Genomic DNA, 27,793 nt, shown 5'->3' on the forward strand with positions numbered 1-27,793 from the left:
TTTTTTACTTTCTTGCACAAAGTGCTGCCCATCAAGTTATAAATATTAATACATCATTATCAATATGGTACATCATAACACCCTGGTAAAAAGAGGTCCTATCCTTTCTTCAGAGACAAGCATGGACATTAAAAGCAACAAAGATCACTGAATGACTGCTTAGCAAAACTGGAGATTTATCTCATGTTTTCTGATACATCACTGTAAAAGATGATGAGTATCAAGCAAGATATCAGGTTCTCATACAAATGATGGCAGATTCAGCATCATGGTCACTAATACCTGTAATATTAGATTTGCAAATGGAAAATTTCACCTAATCACTAATCGCTTCTTTGTTGTATATTGTCCTCCTTTTGGTGTTCAGCAATAATCAAGCTTCTTCTATTCTCAGCATATGAAATGTAAGAGAGCTGAGTGAGGCAGTGCTGCAGATATATTTTTTACTTAAAATGCTATGTTTATGTATGCCTAGACTTCATAAAATTTAAAAAAGCCTTCAAATTTAAAAAAGAAAAAAATCCCACTGGCCCAACCCAAGAGTTAAAAGAGCTGGTAAATAAACCGAGGCTAGAAAATGCATTTCCTGTGTTGAAATAGGTTCTACTTTAAGGTAGGCAGGAATTGTGCAACTCCACAGCAAGACAATGTAGGGCAAAATTAAAGAAAGTAGAGGGGTGCTCACACTCACCCAGTCTCCACAGTAATGTTAGAGTGCTATCACCCTTCTGGGCAGTAGGATTAACAGAAGACAACCGAGAAGCAAAACAAAAGAAAAAAAAATCCAAAAAACAAACAAACAAACAAAAAAAAAAAAAAAAAGAAAAGAAAAAAAAGAAAATGCAGAAACGGTAACTGTTGCATCTGGATGGTTGGCAGATGGCTCTTGCAATTGCACTGTGTCAATTTAAGTTACAAACATCAAACTTTCCACTTTTTAAAATGACCGTTTATGTAAAAATCTAATATATAAGCAGATTCCTTTTCACAGCATTTCATAAAATCAAAGGCAATTAGATCATTTCTATCCTCTCGAGAAATCCCATTCCCTAGATGACGTACAACTGCTTCATATGTTTTCCATTTCCCTGCCTGAGTCTGTTTTATGGCCGAGCTTTTTCAGGATGGCTTTAAAAAGAGGCCCTTCCTGACATCATGCAACACGATGTCAAAACACAACACCATTACAAAACAAACTAACCAAAGCTAATTTCTTAATAGTTGCAGTCTCTGAGTAGAGCGGCAGTGATGCTGCTCTCAGCTTTGACTTTGATTACAAACAGATCTGAGTTAATAACATGTCTGATTAGCATGGAAACTTACAGCTCAGGACTGGACAGAAAATTAAAGTCCCTTCTTGAGCAAAAGAGCACACACATCTTCATCATCTTTTCAAGCCTCTTTTTTTGAATGTGAACCAAACAGTATTTTTCAACTCAGCAACTATGTTATTTTTCCTTTTTAAATATATATGTACGTATACATAAGATTTTCCCATGTCAGCCATGCTCCTGTACACGAAGGGTTTTACGACAAAACAACCACAGCTCACGGATCTGTCAGAGGAAATAAGCATTTGGACTTTGCCTCTTACATTACCACTTTTGCAGAGCCTCCCCCCCTCCAAGCCATGTTCTAATTTAAACAGCAAAAAAGACAGTATCCCCTGCCTAAACCCACAGAACTCATGCTTTTCCTTTTTATGACATAAAAATATTCAGCTAATTTTTAAAACACTGCCAATGAGAATATATGGATTTTTTAAAATCAAATTGTGTATTTATTGAAAAAAAATGAAGGTAAATACAGTTTCAAAACTAGTATCAATGACTAGAATTAAATGTCTAACTGAAGACTCTTGTTACTGGCATGTATCAAGCATACAGAAGTTTTTGCTTAGCACTGATGAAAGTTACTGAATGTGAATCAGGTGTATGTTACAGCTCTGCTGTAGGAACACAGAAGACATATTTTCTTCTCTATCATAGATGGAATTTTAGAGTGACATCTGGGGAATGATGGTAAGAGGCTTATTATTTAAAGGATAAAGGAAAGGAAAAAATGGGTAATGAGTACAAAAAACAACAAAAAAATTCTTCTCCCTGCAATACCTCTAAAACCCACATAATTTGGGGGGAAAAAAGGAAAACAAAAAAAAAAAAAAAAAAAAAGAAAGAAAAAAAAAACTATTTTAAAAGCAGTAATAGAAAGGCAAACTTTCCTTTATTGCTATGGAGCCACAGCTGTGACCACCAAAGCCTGCATGAGGAGTCTATCAAGATCTGTAAGCTGCTGTCCTGTTTACTCACTCACAATTAAAATGCTGATAAGAAAAAACACATTTAATAGATTATTCACATGAACACTCTGTTTAACATTTACCACTTCCAGACTCCAGCACTGAGTGCATAAAATAATTTTTCATGTATTCTTTCTTAATTTTTCAAGCATGACCTTTACATAACAGTGCCACTGAGTAATTAATAGAGCTAAATGAAGCACTGTCAGTAAATAATCAGTAGCCAGTCTTTGATGGATGAGCTGATTCTAATTCAGTCCATTCACTTTCAACTTTAATTAGTGGCATTGTATTCTAGAAAGCAAACAGTTCCTTCATCCATGCGATGATCTAACATTGCATAAGTGGGCTGACAACAACTTGTAAGGTGTTGACGTAAATTTGGGAATACAGAGTAAAAATCATAGTCCTTACACATTTTCTATATAATATAATTTTTCAAAAAGAAGTAATATAAAGTTCCCCCTGCAAAAGCCACTGATTTTAAGAGGTTCCAGACACACCACAAATCTTGCTAAGACAATTATAAGTCTCAATGCAAAAGTTCTCTCTCCATCTTCTTTAATTAGGCCAATTCATGTGAATTATTAAATATCTTGGTGAATTTTTTGCAAGACACAAGAACAAGCATAAAAATGCTATTTATTTCTACATGAGTACTGATACAACACTAAACTTTCTTGGTGCTATAACCCTTGTTCTAGATGCAAGCTTGACTCAGCTGATGACAACTGCTAAGGAAACTCCGCACTTTTGAATTACTGGAATTTAGAGTAATTTTAGATTATTGAAAAATGTTCTGATTTTCAAGGCCTCTTAGGTTACAATATGTTTTCATCTTGTTTTACACTTTCTCCTAAATGTTAGCTTACATTGGTATTTCTCATCCTCATTCTAGTTCTCTCTAAAGGGTGGAACAAGGCAGAGTTGCAGATTCCTGCAAACTGTGGCTATTGGGCACAACTGAGCAGAGAAGACACTTGCTAACTTACTGCAACACATCTGATTCAAGTGTATGTGTGACTTACTGAAGGAAGGTATTTTTGAGAAGAATAACAAAAAAAGAAACCAACTCATAAACCTCCATAACTCAGTCTTTGCATCACTTCTAATACCTTTTATAAAATGCTATGGGGGGGGACACTGTTTTTAGGATGGTTTATATTTTATCTTTGTTTCATATCACTTGCTAAAAGAGGGTGACATTCAAAAAGAAGTGGCCATAAAATTGCTCTTACAGAAAGTGCCATAAATCTTTTGTATAATAATTTATGTCAAAAATGTTCATAATACAGTCTGAGCTCTTACTGGCTGATTTTCTAAACCAATTTCCTCACCATGTAAGAAAATACACTTAAAAGAGCAAAACCCCACAGAAACCATTCACTATATGAATGCCTGAGGAAAAAAAAAAGCACAGCCACCCTTACATGAAAAGCTTCCAATACAGTCCAGATTTCCTATTCTTACTCAGATGTCATCTAAGGGATAAAATGTGTGCAAAGAACAGCTCGCCTTATTTTCATCTTGTTGCTGTTATATGGACACAGATACACAATGCTATGAAAATACAACTAAATTTGCAAATGCTCTGTAAGGTGAGAAGCTACCAGACCACAAAACATTCACACTGCAAGTGCTAAGTACAACTGACCAAGAGAATTTTCTTGCTTTTTTATGTCAAGATCAAAACGCCTTCCAATGCCCATTTGCAATTGCTTTCGATGCAGTATAGTGGGATCTGCTGTAAGTTTTCTGACATTCCAACAAAAAAAGTCAGCTGGACTACTGAGCTGCAGCCATACAGACAGGCAGGTGCCATTTATCCAATTCAACAATTCAGTGATTATAGGGCACTTAGGGGCAGTGATCTAAGGAGAACGTAGGGGCAGTTCCCCTGCAGGTGTGTAACACGTAAACAGCCCCAAATCTCAATCCTGAATGGAAAATATCTATCTCCAAAGATTTTTTTCAAGAGCATTTTCACTCCATGAGAGAACCACTGGCTCTTTTCAATGGAAAGATGATGCACCAGTGATTTCATTTGAGAGCAAATTGGGTTTTGCCCTTTCTTTCAGAAATACTCTAAAATGAGATTATACACACATATTCCTCACTCTACTACCGTAAGTTTTGATTCACATGAAAGACCTGCTGATCCTAACCACCCTATTGTGACTGAGGCATTTCTAGAATAGGGACTTTCTGCTTCTTCCCAACATGATGTTCACATTAAAGAAATCCTAAGGAGTGGTTCACACCCTTTTTCCTACACACAGTTCTTGCCACCTAGGTGACTTCTGGATTTTGCACCTTCAGTAACCCAGGACACTTCTATTTACATGGGCAGGCCTACGCCTCTCTGGAAGTCGCTTGACTTACTTGTATCTCTCTGAGTGAAATACCTCAGGCTCTGGCATTTCCCTACAGCTGTAGTCTAAATGTGGTAACAGCTGCCTCAAGATTTGCTAGGAAACTTCTAGCTGTCATCAGGACGTCCTCTTGCAGGCTCCAAGGGACTTAGTGTATCTGCATTCCAGATATCGGTGGGGTGGCTCCCTGCAACTTCATCTGCATCTTCAGCAGACATGGCGTTCCAGAGGCCTTGGCATGCTCAGGTGGATCAGTAAATTGTAACATGAATTACTTCAAGGCCTTGGTCCAAGTAAATTTACGTAAGGAGCAGGAGCTACGTAGTTTTGCATAAAGTGTACATATATACACAAACTCTTTGACTGATAAATAGTATTCAGTCAGAAACCAGAGTTCTTCAATAGAAAATCCAACACAGATACCAATGTATTTCTCTAATACAGACTTTACATTTGTCTTTTCCATTTCCTTCGAAGTTCTTTGAGGAATTGGTTTGTGCCTCTTCAACTGAGAAGGAGCTAAGTGCTAAGTGCTCTCCCCAGTGTGCTGAATGGAAGTGCTCCCTGCACAAGACAAAAATTAAAACCATTTCTGTCTCACCTAGTAATGCAGACATGAACTATGCAACACCAGGGACTTCCCCATCACAGGGAAGAAATCTCTCTTTCTGTTTTGTACACATTTAATACATGGCTTTGAACCTTTCTTATTCAAAATATTCCAAAATATTCTAAATAGGCATGGAAGACAGAATGGCTAAGTAACCTGGGGCTCTCAGTCATTCATCATGATATGGAGTGCTTCATGTATCATTTATAACAATGTGCACAGAAAGAAGGAATGGCACTATCTATTCTGCAGGAAGAGCAGACAGTCATGAAGATTAAAAAATTTTGACTTGTTTTAGATGTCTGATCTGAGACATTATGACTTGTTTCACTGAGAAGTCAGCACCCCATAACGCTTTAATATTCAAAATGCACTTCCTTCTGGCTTCAGCTGTGTGTGCTCTGAACTCCTGCAAATCATGCCTGCAAGGTATCCAGCTAAGCATCCAGCATGGTGACCTCCTTTCCAAACTCTGCTTGGAATGACTTGCTTACCTGCACAAAACAGCTCTCTGGGAGAGGCAGGGACAGAATGCAAAATCACAAGGGCAAAACTAAATAGCTTTGGCATGTCCCTTCTTGTGATCCTGGTCTTACTCTCTTTATCACATTCAACTTGCAGCTGAGGTAGTAGTGCTGTTCAAGATGACAGTTTCCTACACTGTGTGTTCCTGATTCACCACCAGAGCAAATCTGCACTGTCTACTGAATTGTAAAAGAACTTATATTAAAAAACCCAGGCAGTGAAGTGATAGTGCAACTTATCCTTGCTTCTTCATACATGCAGCATTACAAGATTGAATTAAAGTTGAATTTCCTGACATTTGGATACCTAATCTTGCAATTTTCTGAATATTCTTGATTCTACAGACCAGCATAGAAAATAATTCAATTTGTGTATATGTATAAGTAGTAAGAACTACTTCACCCGGAGATCATTTTATTCCTAGGCTCTTCCTACACCCACTGTATTTGAACTCCAGGGTCTGTGCTGACCTTGCTTTAGGAGAGCATGAGGTCACTGACTCCAAACTATCAAATAATCTGTATCTTGGTATATAACTTTAAAGACTATCGCCCACCTCAGTATAATCTTGCCTAACCCAACACGCGCTGCCTTTACAGAATCCTCATGGCTGGAAGGGACCTCTGGAGATCATCTAGTCCAACCCCCAAGGAGTTTGCTTTAGGGGATGGAAATCAGTATTGTCATCTTTTCTAGAAGGCCCTTCATTAAAACGGTTTATGTAATCCTATTGCTATTAAGCTTCAGAGAACATGGCAAATGCCTGTTTCTCTGATGTTTCTCAGAGGTGGTGGTGACGGAATATGGTATGTTAGCATTCTCTATTGCAAAAGGGCAATTGACTGGAATATTTACATTTGGGGAATTTGAATTGAAAAAAATATTCTGGAAATTCAGTTTTTAGTTGTGCTTCTTAATGCACAAATATAAGAGAGCAAGCTTTCAGTAAGTATGAGAAACTACAAAAAATGTAAAAGATCTTTCTTCAGCTGTTTTTAGTAAGGGTGGGTTAAATAGAGCCCCTAAGTGTAACAATCTATAGTGTTGAAGGTCTACTATTACAATACATGGATTCTGGAATTAGGGAAGGTTAATTTTATTTGAGTAGAAACTTCTAAGTACAGCAAGGAGCAGTCTCAAAGTGTAACTGCGGTCTTCAACACAAACATGAAATCAGCCTCTGTGTGTCTGCCCATGAGGGAAAGTAAAAGGGTAATTAACACAGTACATGAAAAAATGAATGGGTTTTATTAGTTCTGGTAACAAGATATTGTAAGTCTAAGCTTCACTGTGATCAAGCCAAGTGTATAAGTTAATCAAGACCTTCACTGAAGTATTTCTGTTAACACTTTCATCTTACCAGTGGGAATTATTTATAAAACTGTTTTCCACTGGCAGCATGACAAGGTGATCATTAACACAGCACAGACCATGTGAAGGAACAAAATTAAAAACATGCGAAAGTGGCATTACACTGGTACTGTAAGCAGCTGCCATAAATAATTCTGCTCCTCAAGGTGATTTCAGTGGTCTTGCTCTAAATCTAATAAATCAAAAGCCCTTTATAAAATGTCTAGTTCTCAAAATTTCTAGGTTTCCCAAGGATGTTTAACTTTGCTTTCTCAAGCATGAGAAATCAATTTGTTCAACCAAGCCAGTTCCGAGTTCTCCTTGTAAGCGCTCATTTGGAACTGATTACAGAAAAAAAAAAAAAAAAGAGACATTGAGTTTTACACATCTCAGGTTTTGAAGTAAGAACCCATTGTTTTCCACAACTGCTTCCCCTCCACCTGCCCCCCACCAACACACCAGGAATTAACGTAATCAAATCAGTGGAAGGTTGTGGCACAGGAAATCAGTAATATAATAAAACCAACTTTCATTCTAAGGTGCTGCTTTGACTCCGTCACAGGTAGGAATTATCTTGGTCATTAAAAATTTTGAGTGCTGACTTATGTGGAAACAAGGTGGTGGTTTAGGTTAGTTTGCAAAGGTTTTTATATCCTCTACCTCAATCCCACCCACAAACAGAGAAATTAAATTCTGTGTGCAAAAATCTGCTTGCAGGAATGGATCATCTCCTCATTTTTGAGGAGATCTCCTCTGAGATCTGATGGGCATTCCAGCTCAGCCTTTATAAAGAACTCCATGTGTATATGGATGTGCCTGCCCAGGGCACTCCCAAGTCCTTCCCTTCAGAACTTCTAGCATGCAGTACTCAACTGCACTGCGTGAGAAGTTAATATGCAGGGTACCAAAAATAGCAGAGATTCTGGTCCATATCCATTTGGACTCCTGCAACTTGAGCAATCTGAGGAGGAGTGGGGTGGTCGCAGGCTGTGGATAACCAAAGCCTTTTTGTGCACAGTCCCAGTTAGAACAGCACCCAGTTTGTTCCAGCTTTCACCTCTGCCAGGTAACAAAGGATCAAAAAGTTACCACCAACTTTCATATCCCAGTTTCTAATTATGTCTAACCCCTAGCTGGATGCTCTGAGAAAGTGAGCTCCATTTAAAATGACATTATTTTCTTTTAATTTGTACTCAACTCCCCTTAATTCCTCCAGTATTCTTCTTTTCCTTATTCCCTTTTCTCAATTCCTAACAAATGAACAATTCATCTTGAAGTAACAAGATTTCTTTTCTATTGTTGCTTGGCTACTTTTCAATATAATCTAGCTTTAAAAATTACTTTCTAATAGTACCTGGCCCTATATCAAATTACTCAGATGGCCATTGCTTTTTCAAAAGGAAACTGCTTGGGACATCTTTATCCTTTCAGACTAACAGTGAAACAGAAGGAACAGTATTGATAAAAGAACTGCAGCAACTGGTCAGCAAATAACACAATTTGTGCCTAGATTTCATTTTTAAATAAAGGACAAGCTACAACCTTGTCAGTGCAAGTTTCATTTCAGTATTTTTAACAAATAAAATTTGAGTCAATTTATTCAAATAAAACATTTCAACCTTGGTGTAACAACAGCTGAATACAGTAGCAAAATGCCATAGAGACTACAGGCCAGCTGTTGCAAACTTCACTTATCACAGAAGTTCAATTACATCTCTAAATAAATCTGTTAAAATAATATTTCACAAGTCTAGATATGATTTAAGAGCTTAACATTTTTCTTGCTTATTAGCATGCCTACAATTAGCAATGTAGAATGCCTGCTACAAAAAGCAAACAAGAAACCAAACCAGCAAACCCCCACAACTCTTCCTGGCCTAGCTGTAAAAACTAGCCAGTATAGGGTGAATAGTACAATTTCTTTTCCCCTGGCATTCCCTGACAATCTGTCATGCTCTTGTGGAGCAGAATACACTTGCTCCAAAGCACTTGAGTCTTCTGCACTTCCAGCTTGTTTAAAAAAAACACAAAATAGCTCTATTCAGAAGAATATGATCAATCCTTCAGGTTTTTTTACTTCTACAGAGGCTGATTTCACGCAGTTTACTGACCTCATTTGCAAAATTACTTTTTCAATGAAGATAATTAAGACTGCTGGTTACTTCAGAAGTAAAAATCAAAGCAATTTTTTAAAAACTAAAATACCACAGATCTCTCTCAGAAATAAAGTGAAATGCTTTCAAAGCAGATGATGATCATCGATGGTGCTATTTTGCTTATATCAAAAGGGCACGCACTTGTTAAGATAACAGGAACAACACATTTTCACTTTTATCAGAAAACCTGGATTCATAAACTTAGGAAGTTTCATAAAAAAACTGCAGGAGTGCATGTATTCACTTTGGCTTCAAGTCAATGCTTCTTCATTAATATTTTGCTCACACACAGACTCCCAAGTTTAGGAGGTAAGCTGTGGATAACAAATAGCCTTACTCTGCACTGGCATCAGAAATGAAAAAAAAAAACAAAAAAAAAAACAAAAAAAGCAGTCGGAAAATTCAGTGATGGGTCCCTGAGCCCAAAAGTAATCATCAAAAAGTGTCCTGAACAAAAATATTTAAGCCATATTTTCAGCCAACTCTTCCTCTGTATCTAAGGAAAATACTTAAAACATTCCTCAAGAGTCACCATTAAACCAGGAAACAATCTTACCACAAATGCAATTTTAAGACCTAATTACTTTCCAATCAGATCTTCCAAAAGTTTTCGTAACAATAGGAGATATTTTAAGGATGCAAAAAGTAGAATGTCACACATAACAGAAATACTATTACAAAGACACAAAATATACCTATTAGCATAAAAATATGATGCAACCAGGCTACACGGCAAATCTGCTCCTGAAACAATCCTGAATTTTTTCTAGCAGAAAGACCAGATGAATTCATTTACACTCCTAGACCTCAGCCCTTTCATCCTTGCAACTGACCTGTAATTGTTACCTTCTTAGAATTACTACAGAAGATGTAAAAAAAGCCCCAAATTACAGCTTCTAGCCACAGTAAGTGTTTCATAATCTCTACCACATGTCATTTTGCTCCCTGGAAGAAACTTCTTAAATGTGAGCTCATCATAGTCATCAAGTAGTCACCAAACAGCACAGGTATTTGTCACTTACTTAGTTTGCCAAGATTTAAATGGTCATTGTTACACACTTGTCTCTCCACATAAATCCTTCTCCACACAGGTGCATGGGAAGTATTGACCATTAAAAGCTTGGAAAGGATAAAATGATGCAGCTAGAGCCAGGGTCCCTTAAGCAGAAGGTTCAACACTGAACATTATAAGGAGAATGTTGTCTTTTTTTTCTGTTTGAACCCTATGTACTTATGATCCTACAATTACAGACAGCTTAAGGGTGTCTATCAGTGATGTTCCCTTCCATGGTTTACACTACTCTTCAGTAACATGTGGTGCACTTCAACCTGCAGTGTTCTGGTCATTCCAGGCAGCACCCACTGCCTCCTTTGCCAGGGCCCACGTCAGAACATTCCCAGAATACACACACAGCTGTGTGACCTTCCCCCTGTCCTCAACAGGTCTTATCTAATGGAACTGAAGAGATGTCATCACCTTGCAGTGTCTCAACACGAACTCCTACACCATGTTTGAATAGAACACTGCAAACTGCTGCCACTGCTCTACACCTCTTCACTGAGGCTGTAAGACGTATTGCTTGTAACAGGGTACCACCTACATTCCATACACAGTCTTTTGAAAATAAACTTAAAATTGTACAAAATCATTCTGCAACAGGAGCAGCTCTTCCTTCCTGTGATTTTTTTCTGCTTTTGACTGTATTTCTTTTTTTCATATTTTCTTCTGCCTGGATGGGTCTTGTCTATGTCTATTCTTCCTTCTACTGCTTAAAGGCCATTTGGATAAATGCCTCCCATTTAAATCTTAACATTCAGCTCAAAAGGCTCCTCTTTCACAGCAGGCTTAGAAATTCTGTTTAGTGAGCTGCACATCTAGTTACCAGAATGCAGTTATCAAGAATACTCACAAAGCGGAAGAAATCCTTGAGCTGATTCCAGAAAAAAATTTCATTAACCTTCTTTGCAATTGTCCCCAGTACAGGGAACATAAACATATTTTGGCTAATATGATTAGCAGTTTTCCATTAGTAACCCAGACAACACTGTGAGAACTTCTGGACTGTGCCCAAGCACCTGTGGCATATCACAAGACCTGTCTGGGAGATTTTTCTGACCAAGAGATTCCAAAATTATAAGCAATTCTCAAGGCAGCTTGAAAATCATGGAAGGCAATAAGTGCATTTTAAATGGTCTTTCCAAACCACTGTTTTTTACCTACCTATGGCATTAGCAAGGACCTGAATTTCATCCATTTGAGGGAAGCTGTTAACTCTCCACACCACAGCAGCTGTGTCACAGCAAGTCACGTGTCTAGGATGAAGTGTTCAGTTTTCTGTGTGCAGCTGTAGCCCCCACCCACAGCACTACCAACCACTCCACTGTCAGGCTGTCTAGTGGAAGAGCTCCAGGCTGCAGTGTCAGCAAGCTCTTTCTACAGCCAGGTTCTGACTTCATGTTTTTTGTAACCCCTCCATCAAACCCCTAAAAAGAGGAAAATCAAATGTCAGAATAGAGAAGAAAATGCACAAGTCTGACTTAAACCAAGCAAACGAAATCTTATCACAGATGATCTTGCCAGTTAATGCATCCTTAAACCAGTTTGTATGCATGCAATTCCCTAGTTTATGTTTGGGCAATTACCACTTATTCCTCAAAGCCAGGCAGCTGCCAGAACTGGTTCTAAGAGCCACAACTAAAGGAACTGTCTGGGGCCTCAGAGTCCCATTAGCCTAACCTGAACATCAGGGCAAGTCACCTAGTGCATGAGAAAAGTAGAACCCTATACACTAATCTCTGTCCAGGATCAGAGTAACCTGACATTTGGTTTATTCACCACGGTCCTCCCACTTGCCTCACTGGAAGGCTACACCAGCACGGAAGTAGAGCAAAAGGTGGTTAATGTATCCCCTGGTTTGGCAAGAGGATGAACACATCAATCACATGAAAAGGAGAGTTCTGAACAGTTTTCTGGCATCTCTGCTTTATATTTCATTGAAAGAGACACAGCAACTCTTAACATGCATATTGCACACAGCAGTGGGGCACAGCTTCTAACCTCCAGTTATTTTCCCACCCCAAATCCCACAGCACGAACTTAGCACTTGGCAAGTAAACAGGTCTGGGGAGAGAGGAGTTAACTTGACATTTTCATGAACTAAAGCTTTAAGAAATCTATTTAATGCATTTACCCAAGGATAACATGAGGAAGAAAAGCTCCTTCTGCTATGGACAAAGTTGGCACTTAGTCTGAAAACAGTTTCAATTGCCAACAAGAAAATGAGGCAATGAATAAAGTAAAATATCTTTCTTTATTGTTTCCCATGCAGTATGTGGGATGCTTTTATCATGCAGCTAAACACCACCAATGTCAATGGTATTTTTAGCATTTAAACACTACCAAGGTCCGTTTAGCATTTGAGGTTTGCCCAGCACTTACTCATAGCTGTTTCACTAGCAACTGGAGTAGATGAAATCTGAGCCACTTGTCCTGAAATGCTTCATGGACTAGTTGTAAAGGACATTTGGGGTACAAGTTTTGGGATCGTGCCAGTCACCCATGATTTGCTGATATCATCTGTGGTGTTGATGATGACTGCCAGACCATTGTGCTGCATTAACATCACACAGACTGTGTTATCTCTTATCTCTTGCTCAAGTGACTTACTAGATCTTCTTAAGGCACATATGTATGAAACCTTTTGCACAGCTTTAGGTTCACCCAAGGAAGATTTTTAGAGGAACAAGAAACATAAATTTGAGCAGGATATCTTCTTCCTTTGTTTCTTTCAAATGTTAATATAGCGAGTCTGACTGTCCCTTAACTTCCCCTACCCCTGCTAAGGCTTATTTACACCACCACTGTGCCAAAAAACCCCACACACATAAACCTTTTTCCACACACAATCATGGCAGCCACACCTACTCTAGGTTCACGAAGAAGTCTGGCTTGAATTTTTCTTGACTTTTACACTAACGATGTGTGAAAAAGAAAACTGAGGTGCAAGAAACAAGCAGCTTTGCTCTTCTCCATGCTGAGGTGACAGCATGGCTCAGAGAGAGAGGTTCTGCCCAGTCAGATGGTTAGGTCTAAAGTATTTCTAAGTCTAGAAGAGAATTCAGAGACACCCTGAAAATGTTTTAGTGCTTCAATCTAATTAAATGATATTTTTTCTTCCCCCACCACCACCCCAAGCAGCACATTTTAACTTCTCTCTTTACACACATTTATACTCACTGGCCAATTAACAAAATAAAAGCTGCTGAAATGCTCCTATATGCCTGGAAAGAGTAAGATAAACCTGAAATAGTGTGGGCCACTGAAACAGTCAACACCCAGCAGCGAAAGCTTCCACAGGAATTTCAACTCAATCTGCTCTGTAATGCCATCCCCTTCCCAACAGGATGGTGGAAAGTCAGTTCAGAAGGTGGAGTCAGCTTCTTTAAACCAGCTAGCTAATAAATTCTTTTTCTCCTTGCTGGTGAATCAAAAACAAAAACAAAAACAAAAACAAAAAAACAAAAAAAAAAAAAAAAAAAAAAAAAAAAAAAAAAAAAAAAAAAAAAAAAAAAAAAAACCAAACCAGGACACTTGTCATTTTCAATGATTATTTTTCCCAAAGATAAAAAGTACAATCTATCAAAAAGGGAGCAACCATCAAGAGAAGAGAACTTTGCATTGCCTTTTGCTCAGAAAATCCTGGCACATGAGTATCATCTATTGCTTATTTCTTAAGCATGTGAAATGGAACCAAAGGAACAGAGTTAATATATCTGATATTTTAGCCAGTGGATTAAAGCTGACTATATCATGCTCAGAATTACTCAAAAACTTAGGGATGTAACAATAGCAACATTAGACTGGTTTTCAAAGACGCTCTCACTGCAGCCAGTGATGGTGGCGCTCAGAGTGGGCCATTTACCTGCCCTGGGCTGCACAAGCTCTGCTGCAGCCACACAGCTGAGCCCAGGAGCTAACTTGCTCATGTCCCTACAAAACTGTTATTTCACAACAGAAGTAGCAGAAAGTTCCTGAAGTCCTCAATTATATTCCAGAAGAGTATTCAGGCAGCTAAATCATTCAGGCACTTTCAAAACGTTTCCCCAAGTTTGCAAATCTAATTGCTCATCTAAGCTTAATTCAGCTCAATTTTAAAAATCAGCTAAATTGGTGCTAATGCTGATGACACTAAAAATGCTCTTAAACTCATTTAAGGTTAATTTGGTAATTTACCAACATAAAGGTTAAGCTGACTAAAGGTGTTTTTTTAATATAGAATTTTATAGAATTTGATTGCCTTGGCTATAATGGTAGAAAAATAGTTTATTGAAACTTCTCTAATGCTGACAAGCTCATAACTTTACTTCATGCAATTCTTCTCTAGATTAAAAAAAAAAAAAGCCATAGAGGAAAATGACACCAATAAATACAGTTTTTGTTCTAGCACAATTACTTGAATTTTTCACGATATTTAGCAAAGCAATCACCAGTAGGGAAAAAGCATTCTTGTTTCCCCAACTTAAATCATCTTTCTTGTAAGGAGTAACCCTCTTGTATAAAACATGCTGCCGTGAACAGGTCTAGACTTTGCACAGCCATGGGTCACTAATTTAATTACATTTCAAAGCAACTATTCTACCTTTCCACTGAATACAATATTTCCTGTACCCTCCCTCATACTAAAAGGAATAAAACAATCCCCCAGAGGTTTACACCTCAATGCATGAGGAAACAACAACAAAGTGTACACACAATACCTTGAGTTACAGATGGGGTTTATATTGTTTCAGTTATTAGGAAAACCTTAACTACCTACATTGGTATTTTTAGCAAGGAAAACAGAAGCTTTTCTCCCTTCTGGTGAGACAGGATTCTGTTTGACCAGCTCTGCTCAGAAAACAACTGCCATCATCCAATCTCAGTAACTTCCCCTACTAAAAAGGAGCTTTTGCACATACAGAAAACATAAAACAAGTTTCTCCGTATGAATAAAATAAATTTTAGAAGTGAACTTTACTGGTAACAGTAGAAGTCCTTGCCTTCTATAAGAAAATAGCAGGGCTTGTAGGGTTTTGCTTGGGGGTAAATAGTAGGGTAGAGTGAGGATAGGAGCCCTGTGGTGTATCAGCATTTGGTCTCTTGGCCTTTTCTCCTTCCAAACGAAAAAGGGGGCTGCAATTTCCACAGGGTTCTTGTATCACACGTGTTGCCACACATTTCTGACTCCACAAGCTTACTGCTTTTGAAATTTGAGTGATCCAAAGCCGCATGGATTAGTTACCTGAGGAAATTGGGGGGTTTACTCTCACAAAAAGCCACGAGGGAACAACAAGAAATTGAGTTCACATTCGCCTCCAGGAGCTCATGTAGCATTTCAAAGAATTACACATGATAGGAGCTGTTACTGGAAGTGAAAGCACACTATAATAGACAGGATCATTTGCCTCCAGTTTCACCATCTATAAATGACATGAAAATACCTATTATTTGATACTACCATACTGCTACACATTTCTGCTGTTATTCAGCAACATACATGTAAAGGAAAACCATGCTACAACTCTATGAACAGTCTATGTAAATAACTTTGCTACTGCTAACAACAGTCCAATTTCACCCTGCTCTGCTGAACAGGATGCTAATTCAGCCTTGGTCTAACTGTAACACACAAGTACATAACCTTTCCTACTCTTCCACATGAAAACAAGATGCCAGCTTCTATCACACAGGAAGGGCAGGGGCAGTTGCCAGGCTATAATCACAGATTCTTCTGGATCTCAGCAGAAATGAAGCGCTTACAGCACTGACTCCTTAGGCTGACCATAAATGCAGTTCTTCTGCAGGCAGCTATAGGCTACTCCTCCCTTACAGGCTGTGCACACAGTGAGAAAAGAGGATTTTGTGAGCAGTGGATATGAAGATGCTAGGGCCAAAATTTCTGACAGGTCCAGTGCTTGTATTTTGTGAACAGCATTCCTGCCCTCTGTATGGCAAATTACCAGCAGTAAAAGGTGGAACACACCACAACCTATTCATACAATGCAGTATTTCTGGAAATATAATGGCTACTAGAACACAACACTTTTGATGCACAAATGAAGCTGAAATTATAATTGTCTCTTTACTCTCTCGTGTTAGCTACTGGTAATGGTAATGATATAAAAGTGAAACAATTACAGAATGTATGAAAACAGGTTTCTAAACATCCATTCCTCTTTCTGATCTCACAATAAAACTACTGGGCCACAATACTAATTTATCATCATATAATGGAGCTATCATCATATAAAGTCAGCTAATTTACGATATCCAGTGATGTGTTATAAAGTAAGAATTTTAAAAGAGAGTTGTTTCACAGCTTCTATGAACTTCAGTCTGTGGGTTCAATTATTTTAAAGTCAGTGCTGTGATGAAAAATCAGACTTTCGTGGTATGAAAACTTGAAAAAAATAGGCAGATATTTGAATGTAATTTAAAAATTCCCACGACAGAGGTCTGGTGATCCATGAAATGTCTAAACCACAGACCCAAACATATTGCATACTCTCACATGCACATGAGAAGAAAAGGGGTAAATGAAAGTAAACAAACAACATACAAAGGTGAGCTTATATTAATCTGGTTATAAATAAAAACCACAAAGGCAAAATTGCTCCCCTAAAAGCTAGAAGGCAAATCACAAAAAGTGAAAAGGGTTTAGTTGGGAAGAAAGATCACAGGAAGGAACAATGATGAAAAATGGACATGAAACTGAATTATCTCTTTTCAAATGCAGCATTCTTTTCTAGTCACACAAGACAGACATTCATTTCATTGCAAGAAGTTTAAATGAAAAAACAGGAAGGCACAGCTAAGTGTAACTAAGGGGTTAACAGAAGTTTAGGGAGCGAGGTCCCTATCCTAATTAGGAACATAGCAAATTAAAAAGAATTATTATGTTATCTTCTCAATTACGGTCACTTCAGCTTTACAAAGTAGTAAGCTGTAAGAGCAAGCACTGAGGTGACTTTGTTATTAATTAGGAGACAAAGGATAGAGTTCTCATCCAGTTACAGGAAAATATCCCTTGGCACCAGGATACAACAGGGAAGAAGGGAGATGATACAAGAAGTCAGAGAGGCAATCCAGCACTGTATTATTCCCAAAGAAAGTACCATCTTGAGACACTTGAGAATGCCCCCAAAGGCCAGCACTGGGGACCTGAGGCACATGCACACGGAGCCCCTTGATACTCAGGGGAGCTGTAGCTGGGACTAGAGAAACTGTCAGAGCTGTGATGCCAGTGCTGGAATCAGAGCTGTGGGATTAAACAGGAAGATGAAAGCTGTCCATGCCATATCCCTCCTTTTACCTTCTGCCCCATAGCTCTGTGCCTGAACAGTGCCAGCTCAAAACCATACTTGCCACATGAGCAGATTCCTGGCTACTTCTATCTACAATAGTGGCAAACATAATTTTACTGACTTTTTTTTTTTTTTTTTTTTTAACCACAGAGCTGCTTTATCACCAGCCTAGCAGAAGTTCACATGGAGAGGGCTGACTAATTTGAACTGATTGCAGACAAGTTGGTACAGGCATTACTGAGTACCATAGACCACAGACCACCAGAGAGAGATCAGCTTGGTAGTAAATTCTAATTTATTCACAACACACGGAAGAATGTGTCAGCAAAGACTCTCAAAGTGAAGCACACTAATTAGTTAAGCCTACACAAGTTTTGTGGCTATTTTAAAATTAACAGGGTTGAGTAAATTAGGACAAGCGGACAAAAAGGCCCACATCCTCAAAAGCACATTGTGGGTATGCTGTGAATTGTCTTTGTTGATCTGGATCTAAATGGATTTCAAGGTCTAATAATGAATCAATGAGTTGAATGCTGCTTCCTAGATTCCCATCTCTGTGATTAGGCTCTTACAACAACGTGGGATTCAAGGAGTGTCTTGCATTGCATTATATTAGACCGGAGCTGGTATTAAAGAACTTTCAAAGTGAAATGATGTGAATGTTGACTCATCACAGCATGAACCATAAAGCTGAGTCCTGCTGTTGTCTTTTTCACATCTCCATGTATCCATAGGCAAATTAAACCAAGAACAGTAAAAGCAAAACAATAAAGCATGGTGGGCATCAAATTTGCTGTAATCTTTTATGGCACATATTTGTAGGAGATGGATGAAACACTTTACAGTTAGCAAGAAATTTGTGATGAGGAGAGAAATACTTTTGCCTCCCAAACATTCAATAATATTTAAAAGAATGTCAACATACCTGTTCCTTCATTGCTCTTTTTTTCTGACTGTGCCACTTGTATCACATCAGCAGCAGCATCCCTTACTACCAAGTCTTCATTCTGCAGCAGTAGAATCACACATTTCCACAGATCAAGGGTATCAGACAATCCTATATTTATTTGTGGAGAAAAATTAGAGTTCTATTTCTTACATGCATTCAGAGAAGTTAGAGAGCTCCGTTTCCACACCTAAACACAACACATGAAAAGCACTGGCAAACCACTGGGAAAAAGACTGACAATACCACTGAAGTATTTTCAGCATCTGTGAACCTTACCCAGGTGGCAGACTCAGCTTGGTTTAAACAGTGGGCAACAGATAAGAGAATGGGCGTCTCTGGGTCTGGGTTCAATTTTAGTCATGAGTGCTCTCAATTTTCTACAATTTCTAGGAGTGCAGAATTTCTGTTTGGCAACATCAAAAATTCTGTGGCTGGAGATTGACCAACACACTCTGATCATAGATTTGCTGTTGCAATCTGCCTGAAGCAGAGGCTGCCAAACCAAGGTTTCCTCAGAGACTGCCAGTAGTGCTGAACCCAAATGCCATTCCCTGCTGGAAGCAGCAAACTATCCACCTCTCAGGGATCAACTCATCACCTCCTTCTCCTCACATCCACCTGTCCCCACCACTCACCAGCAAGCCTTGCCAGCCTTACACCCACTCTCTGTTGGAAACAAGTTAAATCCATGGGGTGATTACATATACACAGCTAAGACTAACCAGAGAAACAGAAAGTGCCAAGAGGGAAGTGCTCATCTGGCAATGGCCAAGGCAGGCAGACAGCACTCACCACCCCAGTGGCAATTCACACCTCACAAGCCTCCCTTGTAATTCTTCCCTTGCAAACCCTGGTGCCATTCACTGCTGCCATACCATGCACGACTAGCTCAAGTCACACATCTGTACTCCTAGGTTGGCTGGGGTATTTTTCAGCTGATTTCTCATGTCTTGTTGAACATCCTGATTAGAGGAATCCACTGGAAGGTCCCTTTTAGATGCAGCCAGCTGTTAGATATTACTTTCTGGTGACCACAGACAACACAAGAGTTGTGCTTCATTGCTGGTTTTCTTCTACCATGTTTTCAGCAGGTTTATCAGAGATTTGTATTACAAGGCTAGCCAGACAACTGTATTTCACTGCTTGGCCAAAATTAACTGGTCTAGGCTTTACTACACGGGCAGAAGCAGCATTCCTGTATTACCTGTAACTTCCCTATGGAGCAATGGCATGAAGCATAATTATTTCAGAAAGAAGTTGCTTTTTTTTTTCCTAGCATGACACACTCAGTAATGTTATACTGGTACAGCTAGGGCAGAATAAGTATTCCCTTATAGATTCAAATGCCAGATTTCCCACCTATAGAAGTTTCTACTGGATCTCCAGAAGCAATTGAAGTCTACAAAGGGAATTTGCATGAAGAGCTTTTCTGTACCCTCAAGCAGCTTGATGAAGAGATGATGGGGTCACCCAGAACATACAGACTAGACTACCTACAAACACCCTCCTTCTCTTAGGAACATAGTAATGGAAGCTCTTGGGAACGACCACAACTCCATTTCATACAACCACAGTTTCCTTTAACTTCTGCTTTTAACTCTATGTGATCAAGCAAGCTATTGCAGAAGAAGGCATAGAAGTCAAAGCTGTTTACATGCACACAATCCACTTAAGGGAATTATTCTGGGTTTGTATCACTACAACTAATCACCAGCCCATGCCCTCGATTTGCCAAACTCCTCACTGCAGTACTGATTGTCACAGTTGTGAAGATCCCCAGATTGACAATTCTAGGTACTATGAAGGGTCAGCTCTGCATCTTTCTTCCTCTGGATCAATTTTCAGAGCAAATTCAGATGGTTTGCCCACTGAGGGCTTGGGGCTCCATTTTCTGGGCTGTTTGGGGGGCATTTATTTTTTTTGCTTGTCTGTTTTCATTTCTTTTGTTAGGATTTTACAGAGGATACAAACTGCTGCTATTTTTTATTTCAGACTATCACATCTGCCTGACTGGAAAGCATGGAAATCAGCAACTGTTTTGACAAGATCAAAGAGGAAACTGTTGTCTGTCATCTACAGACCACATCCAAATAACATATGAGAAGCACAGCATTTGGGAGTTTTTCACTCCAATACTTCCACTGCCTTCATTTGGCATAAAATGGTAATAATATCTGTCCTATGAAGATCTTCATCTAGATGGTGAAGGTCAAGATTTCCAGAGCTGATACCATGAACATTTAACAGGCCAATGTCTACCTCATAAAACAGATTTAGCTCTGGTAAATGTTACCAAAACCTCTTAAAAGGCACATCTCAAAAATAATAGCTAATTTTTCACAAAACCACTATCTACAGATTAAGAAATATACTGTTCTTTTTGTATAAGAGATATTTGTATCCAGTCCACATGGATGGATTTAAGCTACTTAAACTAAAAACATTTATATAACTACACTGGAATGAAGTATCACAGAGTTAAAAGTATCTAAAGCTGTCTGTCCTGTTCAGGATGCAAAATAATTTCCTCATCATCTATTACTACCTATTCTTGCATATCTCCTGGCCCTTTAGTCACAAAATCTCCCTATTCTCTATTTACAGAAAAGGGGGGGGGGGGGGGGGGGGGGAGAAGCTAAAAGAAAGACCCCATCTATTCTCAGAATAAACCAGTTTCACTGAGCTTTGGCTCCCAGTCAGTAATGTACTGTTAAATAAGGCTATGTAGGCTTTGTTTGTTCTCCTTATTTCTTTGTTTTCTAAAGAGATGGTATAATGTTAACTTAAAACAAAAATTCTTACACCTGGGACATATAATGTGATCCAATTATTAATCATTCTTATTTATAGTAGAAAGTGTCTCTCATTTCTAGACTGAAGCCCTTCATTTCAACATCCAGCAAGCACAGCTTTCTTAACACTTCCAGTGTTAAACTAAACTCTGCCCACCTCACCAATAGAGTAGTACAGAAAGATTCAAGTCACAAAACAATTGCAAGCCAGTAATTCTGTACAGCAGTGTATAGTAACCAGGAGACATAACAACATCTCATGTGCCCCTTCTGCAGAGTTATTGCCAGAGGCCAGGCACATGTGCTTTTTTTACCAGAATTTAAATAACTCTATATGTTTAGTAATTAAATCCTATTAAATTTTTTTAAAAACCCCGTTTGATGTAATTATGTTTTGACTGTGCATACACATACAATACATTTGAAATCATGTATTAATGGATTTCATCAAAAAAGATATAGAAAATTACTTTCAAGCTACTTACCAAGAATGAGCTTCTTACAGATCAGCAGGAATGATGTTATACTCTTAAGAACTTCAGCAGCTGCTAACAGCATCTCTGTCTCTTGCTCATCTCCACAAAAATAAACTATCAGCTGAACCCACTTTTTCAAGACTTCCTCTGAAATCTGAAAGCACAGAAGATGTGAAAAGTGTGCTCTACAAGCTGGTGTTGCCTCTTACCACCATACTGAACTATGGCCTGCCTAAGGGATACTGTTCATTAGTACATGCCTGACTTCCTCAAAGTGGTAAATCCCACATGAACATTAAATAGTTTGGAAATTTCCTATTAGTTAGAGCAGTATTCACAGGCAAGTATTTCACTCTGTCCCTTCACACCTGACACCAATAACCACACAAGCCAAAGTGTATTTTTGTGTACTCAGTCCTTCTACACGTGCAAGCCAAGGACAAATATGCTGGTCCTTTGCAGAATTTCAGAGAGCTCCTCTGTGCCCATCTCTCCAGTCAGTTGAGGTCCTTCTGACGGGCTGCACAGCCCTCTGGAGTACCAGCCCCTCCTCCCAGCTTTGTGTTGTCAGTGAACTTGCTGAGGAGGCACCTGCCCCTCTATCCAAGTCATTGATGAAGAAGTTAAACAATATTAGGTCCAGCACTGACCCTTGGGGACACCACTAAGTGACAGACCCTGTGACACTGCTTACGACCCTCTGGGATGTGCCACTCAGCCAGTTCACATCCCACCTCATTAACTGAGGAATAAATGAAACCTCAGTCACACTCTGCCTCATCCTGCCTGGTACAGGGCCATCTACCTGCACTGCACAAAGGAACACAGCCAGAGCATGTCCTATAGATTCTGTAACAGGTGAAAACAAAAAATAAAAAATCTCCCAAGATGTTACAATGACTCAAATTTCCAGCAGACACATGGATGGACTATCAAGAAAGACAGAACTAAAACTTCAACCTTATGGAAGAGAAAATCCCTTCCACAGATGTAAATACTGAATGCAAGCCCAAAGAAAGAATTTAGATGGAAAACTGATGTACCTGGTCTTTCCCAAAGCCAAAAGCTCTCTCTGTAGGGTATATCTTAGATCTTCCATGATTTATGTGCTTATTAGAGAGAGTTGTTGTAGCATTTCTAGTTAAGATTTTTACAGCATTTTTCATTAATTCCTCTTTATTATGTTAACTTTAAGTACTCACGCTATGCCTTTCCTTTAACAAAAAAGATTTAACATCGTAATTCATGTTCCTCAATTCTTGTGTGCAAATCTGATTTTATTTTTTTTTATAATGAGACATGGTTATTAGCATATAATATGAATCCATTCTGCTGCTCATTCTATGAAAAAAAATAGCTTTGTAAGGAAAATAATCCTTTTAAAACAGATCATTAGAGTTTTAAAATATCCACTAAGTGGGTTTTGTGTCTTTGAAAATATTTTTTAAAATGTCTAGCGCTAAAGATGCTTTTGCACAGCTCTACACATATATATGTGACATCAGAGACTGACAATTTAAAATGAAAAGAAATCTGAGCTAGCTGGGAACTGCACCCAACCACTGCTTCAGCTTCGTGCCTTCCCACCCCACGTCCTCTCCTGTGGGCTTTTCCAAAATTCAAGAAACCACAACAAAGCTGCACTTCAGTAAATGGGCTGGATTCAGAACAAGCATTAAACACCGCAGGCATTTCCCTTTCCACATTATAGTGACCATTTTGGATGAGCTCAGAAGGTGAAATTACTCCATCAGAAATATTTACCTATGTATTTAACTTGAAATTACTTTGAGAGGGAGGTACTGAGATGACATTCATGGCTGTGTCATTTCAGAACACGGCAGTGTATTCAGAGAGGGAGACATAACATTAAAAATGATGAATGGACACAAGAAAACACAAGCTTGGGGCTTGGATCTAAAAGAAGCCACATTACTGAAATCACTAAAACCTCCAGGATTGCAAAACTGTTAACCAGCTCCATTTCCCTTACGTGCTGATGATTCTGCAAATGGTGGATAATCAATTTGGAGGCAAATTTGAGAGCGATGGTTTGACCTTCAGGGCTGAGAAAACAAGGCAAAAGACATATCAAAAAGCCAGCTGTTTCTGTCATCATTTCATCTCTACAAGAAAACCAGCCATCTCTTAATTATTTTTGATTATCACTAGTGGGTATTTTTCAAGCTGAGCACTTGGAGTTTTTACATCAGAGATCTAGATGTTAGCTAAGTTCTCAGCTGATATGCAAATGAAACGTTACTTTCACTGCTCTCATGCTTATTTTCTATTTGCATATTTATCATAGAAGAATACACTTGAAAATGGAAGCTTAGTCATATAAACCAAACATTATTTTAAATTGTGAACAAATGCATCTCTTGAAGCTGGTGCTTAGCTTCAGGAATATCTTTTCTACAGCTGCTAGAAATGCTCTGAGTGCAAAAGATGCCTACTGCCAGCTTCCAAGCCTCCCTGCTGCCTAGCAGGATCTAAGGACATGGCTCTTGGCACTGTGGCTTCTGAAGCCTATTCCCACCATGGGGAATGGCAACACCTGAGCAGCAAGACCAGCTATTTCAGCCATTTCCCTCTAACAGCACCAGTTAGTGTTATTTTACCACCAATATCTTACTTCATCCCATAAATGACCACTCCCCATCATCATCATTTGAAGTTGAACAATTTGGCACAAATCAGCAACGAATACGCACGGCTATAAAGTGCTGTTCCACACTCTATGTCCTCTGTATTCCATGTTTGTAACACTGGACTGCAATGTTTACATGGCTTGAAGAACTATCAGAAACAGGATGTCATACTCTTAGAGCTTGGACACTCTAAGCCTGTTTGTCCATTCCAGTATGAATGGATGGACACAGCTTCTAATCCAGTAAGGAACTACAAACTGGCTCCACATGTTCAGTGCTTTCTGCTGACTTTACAGTCTGTGTAAGGAGTGCAAACCCTCAGGATTAGGATTAACCATTTCTGCCAATCCAACAGGTCAAATGAGATCTGTCATTGTTTGTACAAACCATCTGCCCTTAAACTGGAATAGGAGGGATGGCAGATTCACTGCAAATGAGTATATGGTTGGATCATTCGTTGTTAATTCTACAGTAAAGTGGGTGTTTCCCAATTACCATTCAGGGAGAACTATGCTCATTGGCTACCACAGGACAGCCAGAGTAACTCCTTGTTTTAGGAACTGTACTACCGAACATTTACATGGTGCTAGTATGACTTGTGGGCCTTTTTAATAATTCAGATTATTTACAATAATTCCGGTCTTACTTCTCTGAAAAATTCTCAAGAATCCACTTTATTCAAGTAAGCCACACTCTCTCTTCTGAAACACAGATTTTTAAATGAAAGGGCAGTCCCAAACCAATATATTAATATTCAATGTTGAAAGTTTTTCAAATATAAGTATTTCAACGTGCATGAAAGACCATACCTGCTGGAGATATCTGCAAGGTTTAAACTCCAGGTTAAGAGCTCACTTGGATTCATTTTTATGGAGCATTCAGTCTTTGGAAGCACATTTCTGAGATCCATATTATAAAGAATTTCCAGCACCTGCAGACCCAATTCACAAACAAAGAATTTACAGACAGTTTCAACAGGAATGTGCACATTTGAGATCAATAAAACACTGATTTGAGTTCCACTCCAAGAACACAAAGATTCTCTCTGGACAGTTCTAAGAAAGGAAAGAGGAAGTTCTTGCTTTTACACAAGAACATCTCTTACAAAATTAGTGCATAGCTCCTGTTCAGTGTAAAAAAATCCCTACTACTCTCTTACTATTTAAAAAGCATAGTGCGTGTTTGAAACATATTTTTGAAAATTACAAATATAATCTAAAAATTAAAAACATAATTTATGGAAAACATACAAAATGTCAATAAAAAAGCACTCTCTTACCTTGCAAAAACACTGGGGATTTGTTTCCTTCAGAGCCATTGTGAGAAGAGTGCCTTCCAAATCAGTGAGTAAACACAATAAACCTCCTCTTCCCTCTGCAATCTTCTTGGAATTGCTTTGTTTCAGCCACAGCAGTACTGCTTCCAATGCCAGCAGACGCACTTCATGGAACTCACAGTGCAGGAGATGAACTACAGACAGTGAGGGCTTGGCCATTTCCTTCACAGCAGCTGAACCACAGCTCTGGATATCAGGACCTGCAGTCACTGACAGCACTGATATTACAAGTTTGGTGATACTCTGGAGATACTGTATCAGTCCTGGTACTGCAGATGAGTAGGGAACACCAGACACCAATTCCGAATCTGAAATGACTCTGTTCATCTCTTCCCAAAAGTCCAGCAATTGCATTCCTGGAATGAGAGTAACACCTAGTAAAGTGAACAAATAGATGATGTTACCATCTGCTCCAGACCATGAAGTTGACAAATATCAGGTATGCAAAAGGTATCGTAAGGTAAATTCAGGCATGAAATGAAAATCAGAGTTCTCCTTCATTTTAAATTGATTCCAAATTATAAAAAAGCTTTGCTAGATATCACATGTATTCATATTTAAATCAAAAGAAACACGGACACAAAATTTTCTGAGAACTATGATTGTTAAACACATGAGTTGAAAGTTTCAAACAACTTAAAATATGTTACAGTATCTTGCAGATTGCCTGCAATCTTTACCAATTACATCTGTTTGGTAATTATTTCTTTAAATCAAGCTACTAATACAATATTGCAAATTGTACAAGCCAACCATTTCTACCACTGCAGAAAGTGATTAACACAAATAAACTATTAAATATATGTGGGAAAAAATGTAGATAGTTAGCTCTAAAATCAGAGACCAGACTGAACAAAGTGCTGTCTCTCAGACTACTACAACTGAAATCAGGAGAAATTATGGCAGAGGCCATTCTGATAACACTGCAAAATCTCATGCCTTCATAGTTTTAGTCAGAAAAAATTAAGAAGATGCCCCTTCGAGATAAACAGACTGTCCTGTGTGTATCAGTCTAAAGAATTTACTTATTAAAAAACCCAGGATGCTTTTCCTATCCTTATTCATTTGGAACAGTTAACATAGCTAAGAAAACAAAGGAGCTGCACTGTAACCCCTCTTATGTATCAGCACAGGAACTGTGACATTTCAGCCATTTACACTGGGGCAACCTTGTCCACATGGCGCAGCACAGCCTGAGAGCCTTCTTTAGTGCTTGGCCACCTCTTGGGGCCAACAAAGAGGCCACTGCCATCTGTGATACCAGAGGGTTTTAGGCTTTAGCAGAGATGGCAATGTAGACACAACGTGAAAGAATAAAGTCATCAATGGTCCTATCTCATACCCACATAGACTGAAATATTTATGTGCCTTGAGTTCAGCCTTCATTTCCATCATCAGTAGGAATGAACCATTTTATAAAATTGAAACCATTTTGCCCAGTTCAGTGTCTGTATAGCTTGTACTGCAAGAAAATGAACATGCTCTACCCCACAAAATTCAAATGCAAGTAGGGGAAAATCACAAAAGAACAGAGAACAGTGCCGCTAGTGCTCGGGGATATTGGAAGTTTAGAGGGTTTTTAAATGCAAAAATGCACTAAAAGTAAATATAAAGATTAAACAAACTTACATGTCTTCAGTATCTGCAAGAAGACAATTAATTGCAATGTAACTTTGCTATTTATAATTAAACATTAAGCACTGCTAAAAGCCTGTCCAAACAGTCCTACTAAATTCCTGAATTTGACATGAAGCTGCAGCACAAATATAGATTCATTTTGCTGCCCATGAAGACATTTCCCTAAGCCTTCTATTTACAGTTAAATATCCTGCCCTTTCATATTCAGATTCTTCCAAAGCCATCTTAATTTGTTTGACATTTACACAGAAAGCTGACATGGTTGTACGCTGTCTAGCACATAAGACAGAACCGTT

At 38.6% G+C, this 27,793-nt stretch overlaps 1 protein-coding gene across 6 annotated transcripts in view; it reads right to left on the reverse strand.

The window, feature by feature from the left end:
• THADA (THADA armadillo repeat containing) overlaps positions 1-27,793 on the reverse strand; it is a 149,801-nt gene that overhangs the window by 7,656 nt on the left and 114,352 nt on the right. For 5 of the 6 annotated variants that reach the window (XM_066178387.1, XM_066178388.1, XM_066178382.1 and 2 more), the window contains 5 exons: positions 25,803-26,233; positions 25,333-25,454; positions 23,866-23,938; positions 21,882-22,026; positions 18,581-18,712 (listed from right to left, as the gene is read on the reverse strand). In XM_066178387.1, the coding sequence (XP_066034484.1) occupies positions 18,581-18,712; positions 21,882-22,026; positions 23,866-23,938; positions 25,333-25,454; positions 25,803-26,233 (903 nt within the window). The remainder of the gene's footprint in view (positions 1-18,580; positions 18,713-21,881; positions 22,027-23,865; positions 23,939-25,332; positions 25,455-25,802; positions 26,234-27,793) is intronic. The other variant, XM_066178386.1, reaches the window with a different exon arrangement.

This window comes from Chamaea fasciata, unplaced genomic scaffold (assembly GCF_029207755.1).
Source record: "Chamaea fasciata isolate MVZ Bird 193981 ecotype frontalis unplaced genomic scaffold, bChaFas1.0.hap1 SCAF_3, whole genome shotgun sequence".
Classification (NCBI taxonomy): domain Eukaryota; kingdom Metazoa; phylum Chordata; class Aves; order Passeriformes; family Sylviidae; genus Chamaea; species Chamaea fasciata.